Source organism: Castanea sativa, chromosome 2 (genome assembly GCF_040712315.1).
Source record: "Castanea sativa cultivar Marrone di Chiusa Pesio chromosome 2, ASM4071231v1".
In the NCBI taxonomy this organism is placed as follows: domain Eukaryota; kingdom Viridiplantae; phylum Streptophyta; class Magnoliopsida; order Fagales; family Fagaceae; genus Castanea; species Castanea sativa.
In genome coordinates this window covers 48,668,293-48,684,907 of record NC_134014.1, presented here as the reverse complement: position 1 = coordinate 48,684,907, position 16,615 = coordinate 48,668,293, and the positions used below count along the sequence as shown (strand labels likewise).

At 32.2% G+C, this 16,615-nt stretch overlaps 1 protein-coding gene and 1 pseudogene across 1 annotated transcript; both read right to left on the bottom strand.

Moving 5' to 3' along the window:
• Nucleotides 1-504: 504 nt before the first annotated feature.
• On the bottom strand, nucleotides 505-2,731 carry LOC142624568 (phenylcoumaran benzylic ether reductase Betv6-like). The gene is made up of 5 exons (XM_075798175.1): nucleotides 2,538-2,731; nucleotides 2,315-2,449; nucleotides 1,821-2,076; nucleotides 1,445-1,648; nucleotides 505-942 (listed from the first exon to the last, which is right to left on the bottom strand). Exons 1-5 carry the CDS (start codon nucleotides 2,718-2,720, stop codon nucleotides 776-778), a joined length of 945 nt encoding a protein of 314 aa, XP_075654290.1. The 5' UTR covers nucleotides 2,721-2,731; the 3' UTR covers nucleotides 505-775.
• A 5,241-nt stretch (nucleotides 2,732-7,972) lies between these two features.
• On the bottom strand, nucleotides 7,973-9,771 carry LOC142624566 (phenylcoumaran benzylic ether reductase Betv6-like; annotated as a pseudogene).
• Between the last annotated feature and the right edge of the window lie 6,844 nt (nucleotides 9,772-16,615).

The window sequence follows — 16,615 nt, the reverse complement described above, 5'->3', positions numbered from 1 at the left end:
GCCTCTTAACTAAAATTTAAAAAAAGAAAAAAGAAAAAAGCCCACAATAGCAGTATATGATTAAACATATGGTCAAGTTTTTTTAACACACACCAACAGATGTAACCAAATCTCCCAAAATTATGATTGGATTTTTTTTTTTTTTTAGTTTTTGTGAATCAATAAAATAAAATTATAAATTCTGTTTTTATTATTAAATTTAAGAGAAATTCATGTTTGATTGCAAAGTATAATTTTACAAAATTTTAAAAGATATCAAGTGAACAACAAAAATCCTTTTTATCATAGTAAGCAAACTGCTAGCCTATCAAAAGACCTTATTTTGCAATACTTGGCTCTGAGTATTTACTTTAATTGATGCACAGTTGACAGTTCATAACCACAAGTCCCACGATGCACAAATTATTAGCTAACATCTGGTTCGGATGAATTTTTTATGGCCCTCCATTAGCAAAAGCAAAAGAGCATCTGATTTGAGACACCGAGTACTTAACATGTTCTACAACAAAGAGCCTCAGAACAAGGATTTTTAAAATTTTCATCACAAGAAGCACAATTTGACTAACATATTCACCAGGAAACAAATTTACAAATTAAGGACCCAATCCAAGGGTTTACATGCATGACACAAACAAGGGCATAACTAACAAGTAACAAATGCCACATACACAACATAGATTTTATTTTTGAGCAATGTCTATTTCACACACTACACTGTGTGTAAGTGAGTGTTTGCACTAGATATTTCCCTTTGCCACAAGGAATGTTCCAAGTTTTAGACAAACTGCTCCAAGTATTCATCCGCAGTGGTGTATTTCACCTCTGGATAAAGCTCTGAAGCCTCCAAGCCAGAAGAAGCCTTAACCTCAGAGTTTGTAAGATTTCCCTTCACAAATTTAGCGTGGGCAATGGATAGTTTGAGGTTTAAAGGACTGGGAGACTCTGCAGAAAAGCAAAAATAAGTATCAGAGAGCCCAACCATCTGTGAAACTGTCAACATTCTCTGGCTAGTACATGGAACTGCTCATCAAATCAATAGGAGGATTACTTCCTTTTTTATTATATTTATGCCAACCAAAATTTTCAATAAGAAACCAAACAAGTTATGCACTAAATATTGATGAAATGAAGTCAGTCGTCCAGAAATATAGTCAAATACAACTAATGTGTACATAGTCACTTCTAATTAAAATTTTTTAGTATTGTCTATATGCGAATCTTTGGTGTTACAGTTAGCTGGTTTGACTAACAATAAAAAGAAATGAAGAATATAATACAACTCCCCTAATAATTATCCAAATTCCAAATGAGGTAACAAAGTGTATCCTAACAAATTAGATCGAAACAACTCACACGTCTAAGGGAGGAAGGGATATATGATCCAAACCAAATTAGATCTATAAGAAAACACTATAAATCAACAGGTGAAATTGTTCTTACTAACCTTGGATTTTCTTTAGAAGTTGATCCTCCAGAAGATAAGTTTTCTCAAGGGTCTTGCCAATCTTCTTCTCCCATAGGGTGACAATCTCATTGAAGGACAAAATATTTGCGGGGGGTCTAAGATGAAGGACCTTGTTCAAGGTTCTTGGATCGTCCACTGCTTTTATGGTATAAGTCGCAATATCCTCTTCTTTGGATAAAATTACTGTTAACATAGAAAATAACAATTACTTTGTCACCTTTATTAACCAAAGTAGTTGATCTATAGTTGACTTACATCTAGTAAAAGGCACACACACGCACGCACATACATAGGCAAATGAGAAAATCTTGACAAGTTCAAAGAGAAAAATGATAGAATTGATATTAATATATACCTTTGGTGTTTCCATCTCCAATTATTGTTACTTTGTCCCTAGGAGGAGCTGTGAAACTGCCAGAGCCACCTGTAAGTGCAATTCCGAAGTTAGGCAAAAAGTACCCAGCAAAGCCATTGGACACAAGGTAGGTATATGGAATTCCTTCGGCCTCGATGGATCTTCGGATGCTAGCCTTGACCCCGAGATGATGTTTAATTGGATCGACTGCCTTGGCACGATCCAAGGCACTTCCAAACTCGGACGGGAGGAACCTCTGAAACCCACCAATATTTCATTGTATATAATTTAAGTTTCTTGATTTCTCATTTAGTTCAACAATTACAAGCTAAACAGCTAATAGAAGAAGTTAAATTGCATATTTGGTCATCAACTTTTGCTTTTTTGCTTTAACATGTTTCAAAAAAGTCATTACCATCATTTGATAAAAGTAAATTGCTGAAATAATATATGAATTAATGAAACAGAGGTCACTTTGAGGATGTTGGCCTTGCCTTGATATTTCCAGCTTCTTTGATGGCAGCAATAATATTCACCTGATCAGCTATCTGTTGTATTCCAACTGCAGAGATAACTACATCGACTTGCTTTATTGCCTTCACCAAGCTCTCATGATCATAGATGTCTCCCTGTGAAAAATTACGACTTTCAAGATCAATATACTAAGCCAAAGTATTAAACACACGCAAGTTGTGGAGAACTAGACTTTGTACATACACTGAGAAGTGTCACTCCAGAGCTCTTGAAGCTCTCAATGAGTTTAGACTTTTCAGGATTAGAAGTTGTGTTCTCTCTGACCAATGCAAAAGTGGGGTGCCCATCTTTCGCACTTTCCTCTACTATGTATTTTCCAATGTATCCAGTCCCCCCAATTATCAAAATCTTGCTTTTGTGAGCCATTCGGAGATAATTTCAAATGACTATTGGGTTAATGGGTTAAAGAAAAGCAGAGAGTTAGACTATGTTAGTGTATTTCTAAGTGTCAAACAAAGGAAAACAGAGTTCCTTAAATACATAATCAGCAACTGTCTTGTTGGTCTCATGGTCATGGATGCGTACGTACCACCAACCCAATATAATAAACGTGAAGTGAACGGCTCTTTGTTTGACTTTTTCATGACCTTTTTTAGACAGACTCTCATTCCTTTGTTCTTTGTTTTTGAAGTTATATTTCCTTTGTTAATTCTATATTAGTTATATAGGTTTTGTATATGATATTTCGTCATGCAGTATGCAAGGGATCGCAGTGATTTCTACTATAGAAAAAAGAAAAGAAAAAAGAAAAGAGTTCAAACGTACGCTGACGTTCGTGCTAACTTCCAAACGTACGTGCTGAGCTCCAACTGTTTTTTTTTTTTTTTTTTGAGTATCAGGGGCTTAGGTGTGTTTAGATACCGTTTATTTGACTAAAATTGAAAAATTATTACTGAAAGTACTGTAAATAAAAGTAAAAGTTAGCTGAAATTATAGAGTGAGAGTCATAAATAGTGTCAAAAAATTCAGTGGGACCCATGAATAGTAGCAAAAATAAGCTGAATAGTGAAATAATTTTAATTTTTCATTCTTATCCAAACGCACACTTAAGAGTATAGTTTCATTCCATTAGATGAATGCTAGCTTCTTCATTAGCACTATGCATGTGCGATGAGACTTTTTTAGTATCATAATTTTTCATTCATTCCAATTTAAAGTTTACATTTTTTTTTATATAAAATATAAATTATACTCCAATTTAATCTAAGTGTATATGTGTGTAAAGCTCCCTCTTAGAGACTTGAATACTAGTCCTTGCCCCCCACAACCCACAAACACTTATACTTATAGAGTGACCACTGCACCAAGGGTGTGCTGTGGTTACACTTTTTCTCATTAATATATTTTTTTTAATATAAGATAGAAATTATATTTTAGTATAATCTAAGTGTATATGTGTGTGAAACTCTTTCTTGGAAACTTTGGACTGAGACCCTTTCCCCCCACACCTCACACCCCACACCTCTCACCCCACTTATAGAGTGACTACCATATCAAGGGTCTGCAGTGGTTATACGTTTTCTCATTAATATTACGCATTTTGAATTTATAAGTGGATAAAGCAATTTAAAAATCAACAAGAGAGTGGTCTTATTTTTTAGGCAATGTTTTAATGGGAAATAGAGTTTTATTTTTATCGCATAGTTTTTTAGTTTTGTCTCTACTTAAATATAATGGTGTAAGGGCATTTTTGAATAAAAAAAAAATGAGGATCCCAAATAGAAGAAGCCTCTTAAATAGTAGTAGATATAATAGGGTAATTCTAAATTTAAATTGTACTAGCAATAGCAATGTAAATCTTAGATTGTACACTAAGCAAATATGTACAACATTGCATAAGGGGAAGGGGGAGAGTGCCATTTCTTTTTATTAAGATTTTGATTTTGTTGGAACTTATTTACGTGAATGCACTAGTTTTTAACAATAAGGAACAAGTTTAATTTGAAAATCTCACTAACTATAGAATTAAGCGAATGTGTTGTTTTTGAGGGCTGATTTTTACTTGGAGTAAAATTCCGTATAAAATGGATTTTTTTTTTTTAATACAGAATAACGTTTCAAGATAAAACTATAGTATTGATCTTCATTTTGGGCGCAATTCCACACACCAAAATTCAAGAACACTTTTCTATAAAGCATTTTCATTCAAGATAAAAGGAGAATTAAAATGATTTGTTCTTACTGGAGAGAATAATCAATTTGTGTGGAAGAGAAGGTCAAATAGAACTATTTGATGGAGAAAAAGAAGCTGACAAGACAAATGGTCTGGTGATGTGTTAAGTTAGGTATGCCATTGGCATTGACTTAGTAAAAAAAATACCAAAATCTAGTAATAAAGATTACAAAAAAACTAGACACCAATAGTGTCAAAAACCCAACAATCACAATCAGTTATAAAAAACAAGCTTGGCAAGCAGACTAGCTATAAAAGCCCAAGAATGACGAGCAACTAGACAGGACGAGACATGCATATGAAATAGATAAGACCAACACTTCATCTGGACCTTGTTTCAAAAGATACCAAATAAAACCCACAATAGTATATCAACTCACATACGAGCACACTCCTAATCAATGTAGGATTATACACACACCGATAGGTCTGAGTCATGTAAGCAAATCGTCAAGAGTATGATTGGATTTTTTTTTTTTTTTTTTTTTTGAGGGGGGAGGGGGGTTTGTTTGTAACTTTATATATGGACGAAGTTTACAAATTTTCACTAAAAAATTAACATGACTACATATTTTGAAAATCCAATTGTTAGATTGCATATATTTTTTATGTTCTTAATTAACATACATGTCAAATACCAACATTCTAGTGGCCTAGTTGGTAAGAAACTAGGCCAACAAGTCTCGGGACTTGGGTTTGAGTATTAACAACTAGTGCTTCTTATATCCCTTCTCTATCCCAAACAGTTAACGTAACTTAACTGACCTGGAGTACGGGGTATTGCCTGGGAGCGGTTAGGATACTACTGTGGTAATGCCTAAGTAGGAAAGCCACACCGGTCGCCCCCCTCCTAACCATTTTTTCCTTAAAAAAAAAATACATGCATGTCAAATTTTGTTCAAATAGGATATTATTTACCATTAAATCCATAAACTTTTTATCAAAAAAAAAATCCATAAACTTATTTTTTATGCATAATTTAGTACTACAAAAATTTGAAATTTAAATATTTAATTGATAACATAGTTATTGATCTTTGTTTCTTGTAAATCAATAAAATAAACTTAAAAAGCTTGATTCTTATGATTTCAAGAATTATTTGTATACAACTTTTTTTTTTAAAAATTTAAGAGAAGTTCATGTCTAATAGTAAAGCGTAAACATTCACCTTAGAATTCAACAACATCTCCAATAATAATAAAAACAATGTTACAATCAATATGATTACCGATCTCGACACTTTTTATTATTATTATTATTATTATTATTATTATTATTATTTAATTAGGTATAAATACTGTCAATTAGTTTTGTGAAATCAATCATGAAATATTCTTATATAGTAAATAATTAATATTGTTCTCACATTAAAAAAATATTAATAATAATTTCTTTTGTTCTATTTTAAAGGAAAAAATATATACTTTATTCTTTTAAACGACAATAACAACAATAATAATAATTTACTTCTCTTTTAGAATAATAATTGTAAGGACCAAAATATCTAGCAGCCCAAGCCCACTTAGAATGGTAGATTTGTACAGTTCAATTTTGGCCCAAACCAATAAATTTCTAAGAGATGGAATCAAACAACAAGTGTGGGCCTTGGCCGAGGATGAAAATAAGGAAGAGAGACTTTATATTATTGAGTATTTGGGAAATAGTCTTAATACAAGCTTGCCCGAGGAGGTCAAGGATACACAGTAAAAGACACTGTTCACTCTCTTCTCTCTAAGCTTTGGTTTTAACTCTCTCTTTCTTTGATATTTTTTCCCAAATCCTTCTATCTGAAAACCATCTTTTTCTTATATACTTCCACTTGCATCTCATCTTGACCTCCCATCTTTACCTACCTAATTTATCTTGGTGACACTTGTCCCTTTAAACATCTGTAGAAGGTGGTAGAAGGAGTTTGCTTAGCTGTGAGTTGCATTGTTCAAGTCACTTCCTCATTAATATAGCTGATAAAACTGTTGTCTACCATTTAATGCGGAGGCCACAGCCTACTTCCTACTAAAAATTTCCCCTCACCTCTATGACTCTTGTTCTCCAGTCAATTCTCCCTTCTTGAAGCTCCTAAGAATCTTTTCGTATCTTCTTCTCTTCTCCTCGGGTGAACTCCCTCTTCGGACATATAACACTACAATATCAACACTACAGTACCTTTTTCGGTCATCGGGCCCCCACAATAATAATAATAATTTACTGGAACAAACTAGGGATCTTTTATAAATATTCAATTTTCAAGGATAAAAAGGTAATACAACAACATGTTACACTTTGTTTTGATGACACACGATCTTGCTTGGGGCACCCTTTTTTGAGAATTGGCACTAAACTATAAGGTTTAGCATTGAAATTAGTGGCCTATTAATTATTTATTTTGAAAATAATTTAGAGAAATTGTTTTGTTATGAACAAATTTCCTTATTGTATGTTTAATGGATCTCATCGACTCTTCTCTCCTCTATAAAAAAAAAAAAAAAACCCTTTTATCAAAGTTAGCAAACCTCTAGCCTATCAAAAGACCTATTTTTGCAATACTTAGTTCTAAATATAATAATAATAATAATAATAATAATAATAATAATAATAGGTAAAACAGAGAGAAAATCCAATTAAATTTCAAATTGGAATTCAATTAGAGTCTAATTTTGCCTCATGTGTCTCATCTAAGCTAAGTTTTAGAATTTTGTGCCAAGTGAGTTAATTTAATATAAAAATTGAATTTCAATTAGAGTTTGATTTTGCACCACGTGTTCCATATAATTTAAATTTTAAATTTTTGTGCCAAATTAGTTAATAATAAACCATTCAAATTTAATAAACCATAAAAAATATAGTCATATAACTAAAAAACATTCAAATTTATAAGTCATCAATATATATTAATAGGTAAAGTTTAGAGAAAATTAAATTAGAGTTTGAAATTATAATCTAATTTCGCATCATGTGTCTAAATTTATGTGGGAACTACACCATAATTATTCACTTAAGTTGTTCCATGTGTCTACTTAAGTTTTTCAAATCACCACATGTTTCTCAAAAAATAAAGAAAATAAAAATCACCACACGTTCTATCTTATAAAAAATTAGAAAAAAAAATGATCATAAGTAGTATTAAATTTAGGCAAGAATTTTAATACATGACTAATTACGTTTACTTTAAAAAAAATAATTTGACTAATTATCTATATTTTATGATAAAAATTTTGTTTAATTTTAAATGTATCTATATGTATGCATGTGTTTTAGTTCTAAATATTTACTTATAATTGATGCACAGCTCATAATCAAAAGTCACCTTGATGCACAAATAATTTGCTAACACTGGGTTGAGGATTTTTTTCATTGCCCTCCAGCAAAAGCAAAAGAAAATCTGATTTGAAGCACTGAGAAATTAACATGTTCTATCACTAGATAGGCAGCTATAAGATAACAAGAACCTCATAATTAGCATTTTTAAAATTTTCATTACTGGAAGCACAATTTGACTAAGATATTGACAAGAAACGAAGTTACAAAGGTCACAATCCAAGGTTTTTACACGACACAAAGAAGGGCATAGCTAACAAGTAACAAATGCCTCATAGACAACAGAATTTTATTTTTATTGTACACTGGAATATAATCATCACATTACATGATCCAAGATTTTTTTAGACAAACTGATCCAAGTATTCATCCACAGTGGTGTATTTCACCTCTGGATAAAGCTCTGAAGCCTCCACTCCAAAAGAAGCATTAATCTCAAAGCTTGTAGCAGCTCCCTTCACAAAGACAGAGTGACTAAGGGATAGAAAGAAGTTTAAAGGAATGGGAGACTCTGCAGAAAAGCAAAGGTAAGTATCAGATAGCTGGTTTGACTAACCAAGAAGCTACAATTAGCTGGTTTGGCTAATAGTACAAAGAAATAAAGAAGATATTACAACTCCCCTAATAATCCAAATGAGGTAACAAGGTGTACCCTAATAAATTAGATCTATAAGCAAACATTATAAATCAATTGGTGAAATTGTTCTTACTAACCTTGGATTTTCTTCAGAAGTTGATCCTCTAAAAGATAAGTCTTCTCGAGGGTCTTGCCAATCTTCTTCTCCCACAGGGAGACAATTTCGTTGAAGGACAAAATATTGGCAGGGGGTTTAAGATAAAGCACCTTGTTTAAGGTTCTTGGATCGTCTACTGCTTTTATGGTATAATTCGCAATATCTTCTTCCTTGACAAAAATTGCTGATAAGATGGAAAATTATTACTTTTGTCATCTTTAGCCATAATAGTGGATCTATCATCTACAATAAATGAAGAAATTCTCGATAAAAAAAAAAATTAATGAGAAAGATGAATGAATTTCATGCTAATACAATATACCTTTGGGGTTTCCATCTCCAATTATGATTACTTTGTCTCTAGGAGGAGCTGTGGCACCTGCATGTCCAAAGTTAGGCAAAAAGTACCCAGCAAAGCCATTGGACACAAGGTAGGTATATGGAATTGCTTCAGCCTCGATTGATCTCCGCACACTGGCCTTGACCCCCAAAAAATGTGCAGCTGGCTCGACCGCATGGACTCGATCCACATCAGTTCCAAACTCGGACGGGATGAACCTCTAAAACCCACCCACATTTCATTGAAAATAAGTTTTTTCACCACTTATGAAATGAGTTACAAGCATTATACATATATGTGTGTAAAGAAGTATTTAGTAGGATACGTGGCTTGCCTTGATATTTCCGGCTTCTTTGATAGCAGCAATAATCTTCACCTGATCAGCTATCTGTTTTGATCCAACTGCTGAGATCACTATATCAACTTCCTTGATTGCCTTCACCAAGCTCTCACGATGATAGATGTCTCCCTGTGAAAAAATTAGCATGACTTTCCAAGGTTAATGCACCAACCAGAGAATTCAACACACACGCAAGATGTGGAGAACTAGAGTTTTTTACATACATGGAGAAGTGTCACTCCAGAGCTCTTGAAGCTCTCAATGAGTTTGTACTTTTCAGGATTAGAAGCGTGTTTTCTCTGACCAATGCAAAAGTGGGGTGCCCAGCTTTCGCACTTTCCTCCACTATGTATTTTCCAATGCATCCAGTCCCTCCAATTATCAAAATCTTGCTTTTTTGAGCCATTCAGAGATAATTTCAAATGAAATAGATTAGAGAGTTGGACTATCTTAGGGGTAGTTGTCAGTTTCAAACAAAGGAAAGTAGAGTTCCTTACATACATAAACCGGAACTTCCTTGGCCTCAAGGTCCAATGATGCTTACCAACTCCCCCAATATATTGAAGGTTAGGTGAATGGCTCTTTGTTTGACTTTTCAAGTATTTGTGTTTTAGACATCCTCTCATTCCTTTGGTTTCCTTTGTTAATTTTAAGCATAAATGTATTTTTGGTTTCTATATTTTGATTCTATTTTTATTTTGATCTCTACTTTTTTATTTTACTACTTTTAGTCCACAAAATAAAAAAAATGTTATCGTTTTAGTCCCTGCCGTCATCTCAAATTTTTTATTTTGGGGACTAAAGACGGTAAAATGAAGAAAGTAAGAACCAAAATAAAAATATAATCAAAATGTAGGGACCAAAAGCAAATCTATGCCTTAATTATATTTTCATTTATCTTTTTCCACAAATCAATTGGCATTCATATAGTTGTAGTAGTCTCTCTCTCTCTCTCTCTCTCTCTCTCTCTCTCTATAATATATCATTTAAAAAAAAAATTGTTTCCGCAAAATTTGCATTTCTCGGCAAAGAAGTATTGGTTGATATTATTTTGGGGTAAAAATATCATTTGGGTTTCATTGTTACTTCAGTTTCTACATCTCGGTAGTAATTAATATGGTTCTTGTCATTTTCAACTTGCAGTTAATTTGATTTTTACCGTCAACTCACTAATGAAAAAGTCTATGTGGCTAATATTAAAATATTCTCGTCAACATTTGATTTGAAAGAAAATTTATTTTTTTAATTTCTCAATTTTAAAATAGAAAAAAAATTGTTGGAACATTCCTGGTTTTTTCTTGTCAACCAAACACAAAAATCATATTTGGCATAGACACAAAAATCAACCTAGCTTAAAAATCTAAGGTGGAAATGTACTTTTGGTCATACATTTTGGGCAAATTTTTGTCTTGGTCCCTACTTTTTTTGAAGCACCTTATTTAGTTCTTGAAAATCGAAAACTGTTATTATTTTAGTCCTTATTGTTATCTTAGCAATGAAAATTGCAGACTTGGCACACAGAGTGCACATGTGTCACTTTAGACTCTAACATGGCTAATATAATATTAGTAAATTTTTTTATTTGGTAACAATTTTAACTAAAAAAAATAAAAAGAATTAAAAAGAAAAAAAATCGCATTTCATGAGCACAAGAACACATATGATGAACTTAGGAACACTTAAAATTCAACCACAAAAATCAAATTCAGACCAGAAAATTCACAATAACCAAATTTCAAAGTGGTAACCTTTACCCACCCACCAAACCCATCACCTGATACACAGATAAGGCTGTAAACAAACCAAGCTGTTCATGATCAACTCAGGCTCTGCTTGATAAAAAGTTCGTTCATGTTTGTTTGTTTATAAATAAGCCAAACTTGAGCCTTAGTTTTAGGCTTGTTTGATAAACAAGCCGAGCCTAAGCAAAAACAATTGTTTGTGAACAAGCTCGTATACAATAGAGATTGATACAAAACATGCTGAATTTAGGATTTATATGCTTGATACAAAACATGTTGAGTTTAAGATCATTTATAGCTTAATATATGTTTACTAAATAAACTCATTATTATGACATTACACATGTCTTAATAATAACATAGTCCACATGAGATCACTTACCACTACCCATTAATTATTTTTTTGTTTACCTGATTTTTGGTGATATAAGCATTTGATAATGCAATTGTTTTTTGGATTTGAAGCTAAAAAACTTGACTTAAGCTTGAGTTTGAGCTTGATATTAAGCTCAAGCTTGGCTTGACTAATTATTCAAGCCAAGCCAAGATTAATTTTTTTAGCATTCTCATGAGCTTGAGTTCAAACATTGTTTTTAAGCTTGTCTCAAGCTCGAGCTAAGCTTGAGCATTTAATTTTTATTGATAAGCCAAGCTTAAATACGCACTACTCGACAAAACTTAGCTCGTTTATAGCCCTACACAGACACATCTCCTAGATCAATACCCACCAGGGCCACCACATGATCCCGTGGATCTATTAAGTACAAGTGTACAATAATCATTGCCATTAAAATTGGTTTTATGGGTTTGTGTTTTTTCATATGGAAATGAAAAGAAAGAAAGAGGAACACAACGGCCAATCTTCTTCTTGTTCTTGGACTCACCCACTTGGTCACTCCTTCTTTGATATGTGATGGTGTGAGGGTTTAGGTTGTTAAATGGTTCAAAATATGTCTGAGTTATGATTGAAATTTGATTGTAGGGTTTGGTGTTGATGCATCTAGGTTTGGTGGTGGTGTTGGACGATTTTGGTGATGGTAATTCGGGTTTGGTGGTGGTGGATCTGGGTTATTGTGGTGCTGAAGCTAATGCATGTGACACTATTTGGTTACCAAGAAATTTCAAGAAAGTAAAAAAGAAAATTGAGAAAATAAAAATGAAGATCTGTTTGGTTACTAAGAAATTGCAAGAAAGTAAAAAAGAAAATTGAGAAAATAAAAATGAAGGTCTGTTTGGTTACCAAGAAATAGCAAGAAAGTGAAAAAGAAAATTGAAAATATAAAAAGATTGGTAAATTTTTTTTTTGGAACGTGTAAAGCTCAATACAAGTTGAAAAAGTTACTACAAATGAAAGTAGTTTTTTATTTATTTTTTCAATTTTAAATTAAAGTTGAGAAATAAATTTTTTTGTTTTTATTTTTATTTTTCAATTTAAATGCTAAGATGGAATTATTAAATAGAATTAAAATATTTTGTTATAATTTTATTAGCCACGTTAGGCTCTAACGTGGGAAAATTATTGTGTACTCCCGGAGTATCATAAATGTGTACTCCCTCCTCTCACATGAATGGCGGGTCCCACTAATTAAATTCATAGTGGGACTCACCATTCATGTGAGAGAAGGGAGTATGCATTTATGGTACTTCGGGAGTATCTAATAATTTCCTTCTAACGTGATACTTGTGCACTTTTTCTGCTATGTAAGATTTTTCCATTACTAAGATGACAGTAGAGACCAAAATGATAAGTGTTTTTAATTTCAGGGACAAAAATAAGAGCTCCAAAAAGGTAGGGACCAAAACGGGAACTGACCTAAAATATAAGGATCAAAAGTGTATTTTTGCCAAAATCTAAAACCCAAAACTACAAAAACTAAAAAAAGATAATAATTTTATTTTCTTTCCCCATTTTCTTGGCATCCAAACAAAACCTAACAATCTCCATCTCTACTTCAAACTTGAAATCCAACAATATTTCCATCATTTTCTTAGTATCCAAGTGAAATATTAACAATCTTACATGTAAAAATTACATAAACTAATAAATAAAAAGAAAAAATCTCAGTGGGATTTTCTTGGCATCCAAACAAAATTTTAATCACCATACTCCACTACCACACCACAACATTGCCACATACAGTTGAAATTTTCTTTGATGCCAAGGAAAATTTCATTTGCAGACACACACTTACAAATCACATTGATATTTGGAACCCAAAAATTGATTTTCACTCAAACCATTTTTTTCCTATTGATTTTCTTGGGAATCAATGGAACACAACCAAATTGAGAGAGAGAGAGAGAGAGAGAGAGAGAGAGAGAGAGAGAGAGGTTAATTGCTGGGTTTGGAAAATGGGGTTTTGGGGTTTATTGTAGATCTGTGGTTTGGTGTTTGATTTTGGGTTTAAAGGGTTTTCAATTTAGTATAGTATTAGGGTTATTTTTTGTGTCAGGAGTTGGAGATTGGCAAATTTAAATTGTGTTTGTTTGTTAAGAAAGTGTAAGAAAATGTTGGAAATGTTTTTACTTTTTTTATTATTATTTAAAATTGAGATATTGAAAAAGTTTTTATTTTTTTATTTTAAATGTTGATGTGTCTTTTAAGATAACAATTATTATAATTTTTTATTATAATTTTGTATGCCACATATGTTTTAAAAGTGCCAATTGGGCAATTTGTTAGCCATTTAAAATTTTTTATTAATGAATTGACGGTATAGACTAAATTAATTATATGTTGAAAATTATATGAATAATTGCTAACAAAATGTAAGGACTAAATTAAAATATAAATTGTTTATCTTTCTACTTCATATGAAAATTCATATGGAAAATTGCCATATTATCTTCGTGACTTCTACTTCATTTGTTTATTAACTTTACAACAACCCAATCGTCTCCTTTAATCAACAAAGACATCAGTAAGGAACATGGACATCTTTCCTGTCCAGGTTCAAGTTCCTGAATTTATTCAAGTTTCTTAACTTGGTACAGTTTGAAGATTGAAGTCAAACCCAGGATGCATGGTTTCTTGCTCTGACATTTTCACACAATTGTTTGAGCATAATATCAAAACGAATTTATAATATAATTTTGTAGAATTGGGTCACATCTAATAACGATAAGATTCTTAAAACGCTTTAACGGAGGAGCTGACCTCCGACCGTTTCAAAAAAAAAAAAAATTAAGAATCTCAAGGTAGAGTTTCATTATCAGATTGAACGTACAATACAATCTACGTTCTTATCTATCCACACCTTAAATTGCGTTAGTGTTGGACATGGCAAGCTATGGGCTGCGGTATAGTATTATATTTAGAGATGGCCAAAAGCCGGGTTTGGGTCGGGTAGACCTAATTAAATTGAGACCCGAACCTCAATTTGCACACGGTACCCAAATTTAAACCCAACATGAATAGTGGTTTAATAGGTTTGCAATAATTTTTTTTTTTTTTTGTTTATTTTTAATATACAAGATAGAAATTCTATTCTAGCTTAATTTAAATGTATATGTGTGTGAAACGTTCTCTTAGAGATTTGAATCCTGACCCTTGCCCCTCATACCTCACACCCCACAAGCACTTATATTTGTGGAATGACCATCACGGCAACAGTGCACAGTGGTGCAATAATCTATTCAAAACAACTTGAATAGTGGTTTTGAGTCTTTGATGTTGAGTAATACTAAGACCACAATTTATTCCACAACTTGTCACGTGGCAAATTATGAGTGGTGGAGAAAAAGTGGTGGGTCCATGTGGGTCCACACCTCCACAACTTATAACTTACCATGTGGCAAGTTGTTACAAAAGTTGTAGAAAAAGTTGTGGTACTAGCATTGCTCTTTGACGTTTCTCATTTATAACTTGTCTCCAATGCATTGTTTTACTGTTTTGTATCAATCTATACCATTGTCACGCCTCGAACCCAACTAGAAAGATAGATACGTGACAATGGTCGCATGCTTATAAAGTAAGCACCCTACAAGTGTGCAAGACCTTCTTTGTAACTAAAATTTATCCAAAAAAATCACATCAAATAAATCCAAAATACCTCAACAATTTCTATATTAATAGATCTCCGTTAATTCGAAAGGAACAAAATCCAAATCTCATGTACATAATGCCAATTGGTTAATAAATATAAGACTATTCCAAGACCATTTAATCCCAAAATCACTACACTTCTTTCCCTGCTCACAACACAACAGCAAAATTCCCAAAACTTGTTATTCTTCACAATCTAAATCTAGAGGGGAAAATGGTGTGAGTTGACAACTCAATAAGTAATCAAAGTCCTAATAAGTTCTATCAAGCAAATGGACCTGGAAAATAATAAGTTGTACATAAATTGAATATTTTAATTTTACAAATATATCATAGATGAATTAGAAAATAATCAGTTTTCCATATATCAAAAGTAGTAATTTACAATAGGTTCCAAAAACACATAAGCAGTTTCAAGTACTCAAACAGTTCAAATACTTAAATATAATTCATATTTTTAATAATCTTTTATGACCATGGTCACACTTATCCCATGACTAGGCATCATATTTAGATGAAACTAGTTCTGTGCTAATGTATATCCATGATAGGTTCATGATATCCTAGATATATATATATATATATATATATATATATATATATGTAGTAATCAAATAAATTCATGAAAATTATTTATTCTTTACCTTAAATCAATGTAGCTAACAATCGAAATAAAATTATAACCATTGTAGAACAGTAGCTAAAATACATTAATATAAGAAAAAATAAAACCAATTAGGAGAAAAGTTACGTACATCAATCCAATGCCTATTCAATATTCTTGCAATTTCCCAAGACCACTCCAATGTAAATCCGTTAGCAAACCAAATAAAGAATTTAGGCAAAACTACAATATTAGTTTCTTAAGTTTATTCTAAGTGTGCAATTAGTCCCTCAAGTTTCAAGTGAGCGTAATTGGTTTCTCAAGTTTTAAAAATGAATTGTATTAGTCCTTTTACTTATTGTCGTTAGCGGTGTTACTTACGTTTCTAACCGAACAATGACTTGACTTTTTTTTTTTTTTTTTTAATAACGTGACATTTTTTAATTAATACAATAATTAGTTTCAACATCAAATAAAATGTAAAGCAAACTGACCTACTTTAAATCAAATCTAAAATCATAACACAGTTCCAAATAAAATCACATACGGTGATTTTAGATTCACAAACGCACAACAGCGTGAGAGAGAATCAGCCACTAGTGTGTCTTCTTGCTCGCACAGCCACCGACACCTCACCGCTCCTCTTCGGAAAGCCTCTCAGGTATTGCTCTTTTCTCTCGTGTTGTCATGCTCTCAATTGGGTTTGGAATGTTCAATTATTCTTTGTTGGTTGGATGTGTTACTTTGGAAGGACAATATCATCCCTTTTAAATGGTTTGTACTTACCTTACTTCTATTTGGAATTTTGAATAGCGAAGGACATTTTGGACTTCAACATAAACGAACTTTTCTCAAAAAAAAGTATGAATACAAGAAATTTTGGCACCATTTTGGTATATGTTAACTCAACGATTCTGCACTATATGTGGCCCAAATTGTAAATGTGGCTGTGCAACCCATTTAGGCCG

Coding starts and splice junctions, on each gene's coding strand:
- LOC142624568 (XM_075798175.1), bottom strand. CDS start 2,720: ATGGCTCACAAAAGCAAGATTTTGATAATTGGGGGGACTGGATACATT. Junction 2,077..2,314: donor AAGAAGCTGGAAATATCAAG/GCAAGGCCAACA, acceptor GGTGGGTTTCAG/AGGTTCCTCCCGTCCGAGTT. Junction 943..1,444: donor ACTTCTAAAGAAAATCCAAG/GTTAGTAAGAAC, acceptor GCTTTTCTGCAG/AGTCTCCCAGTCCTTTAAAC.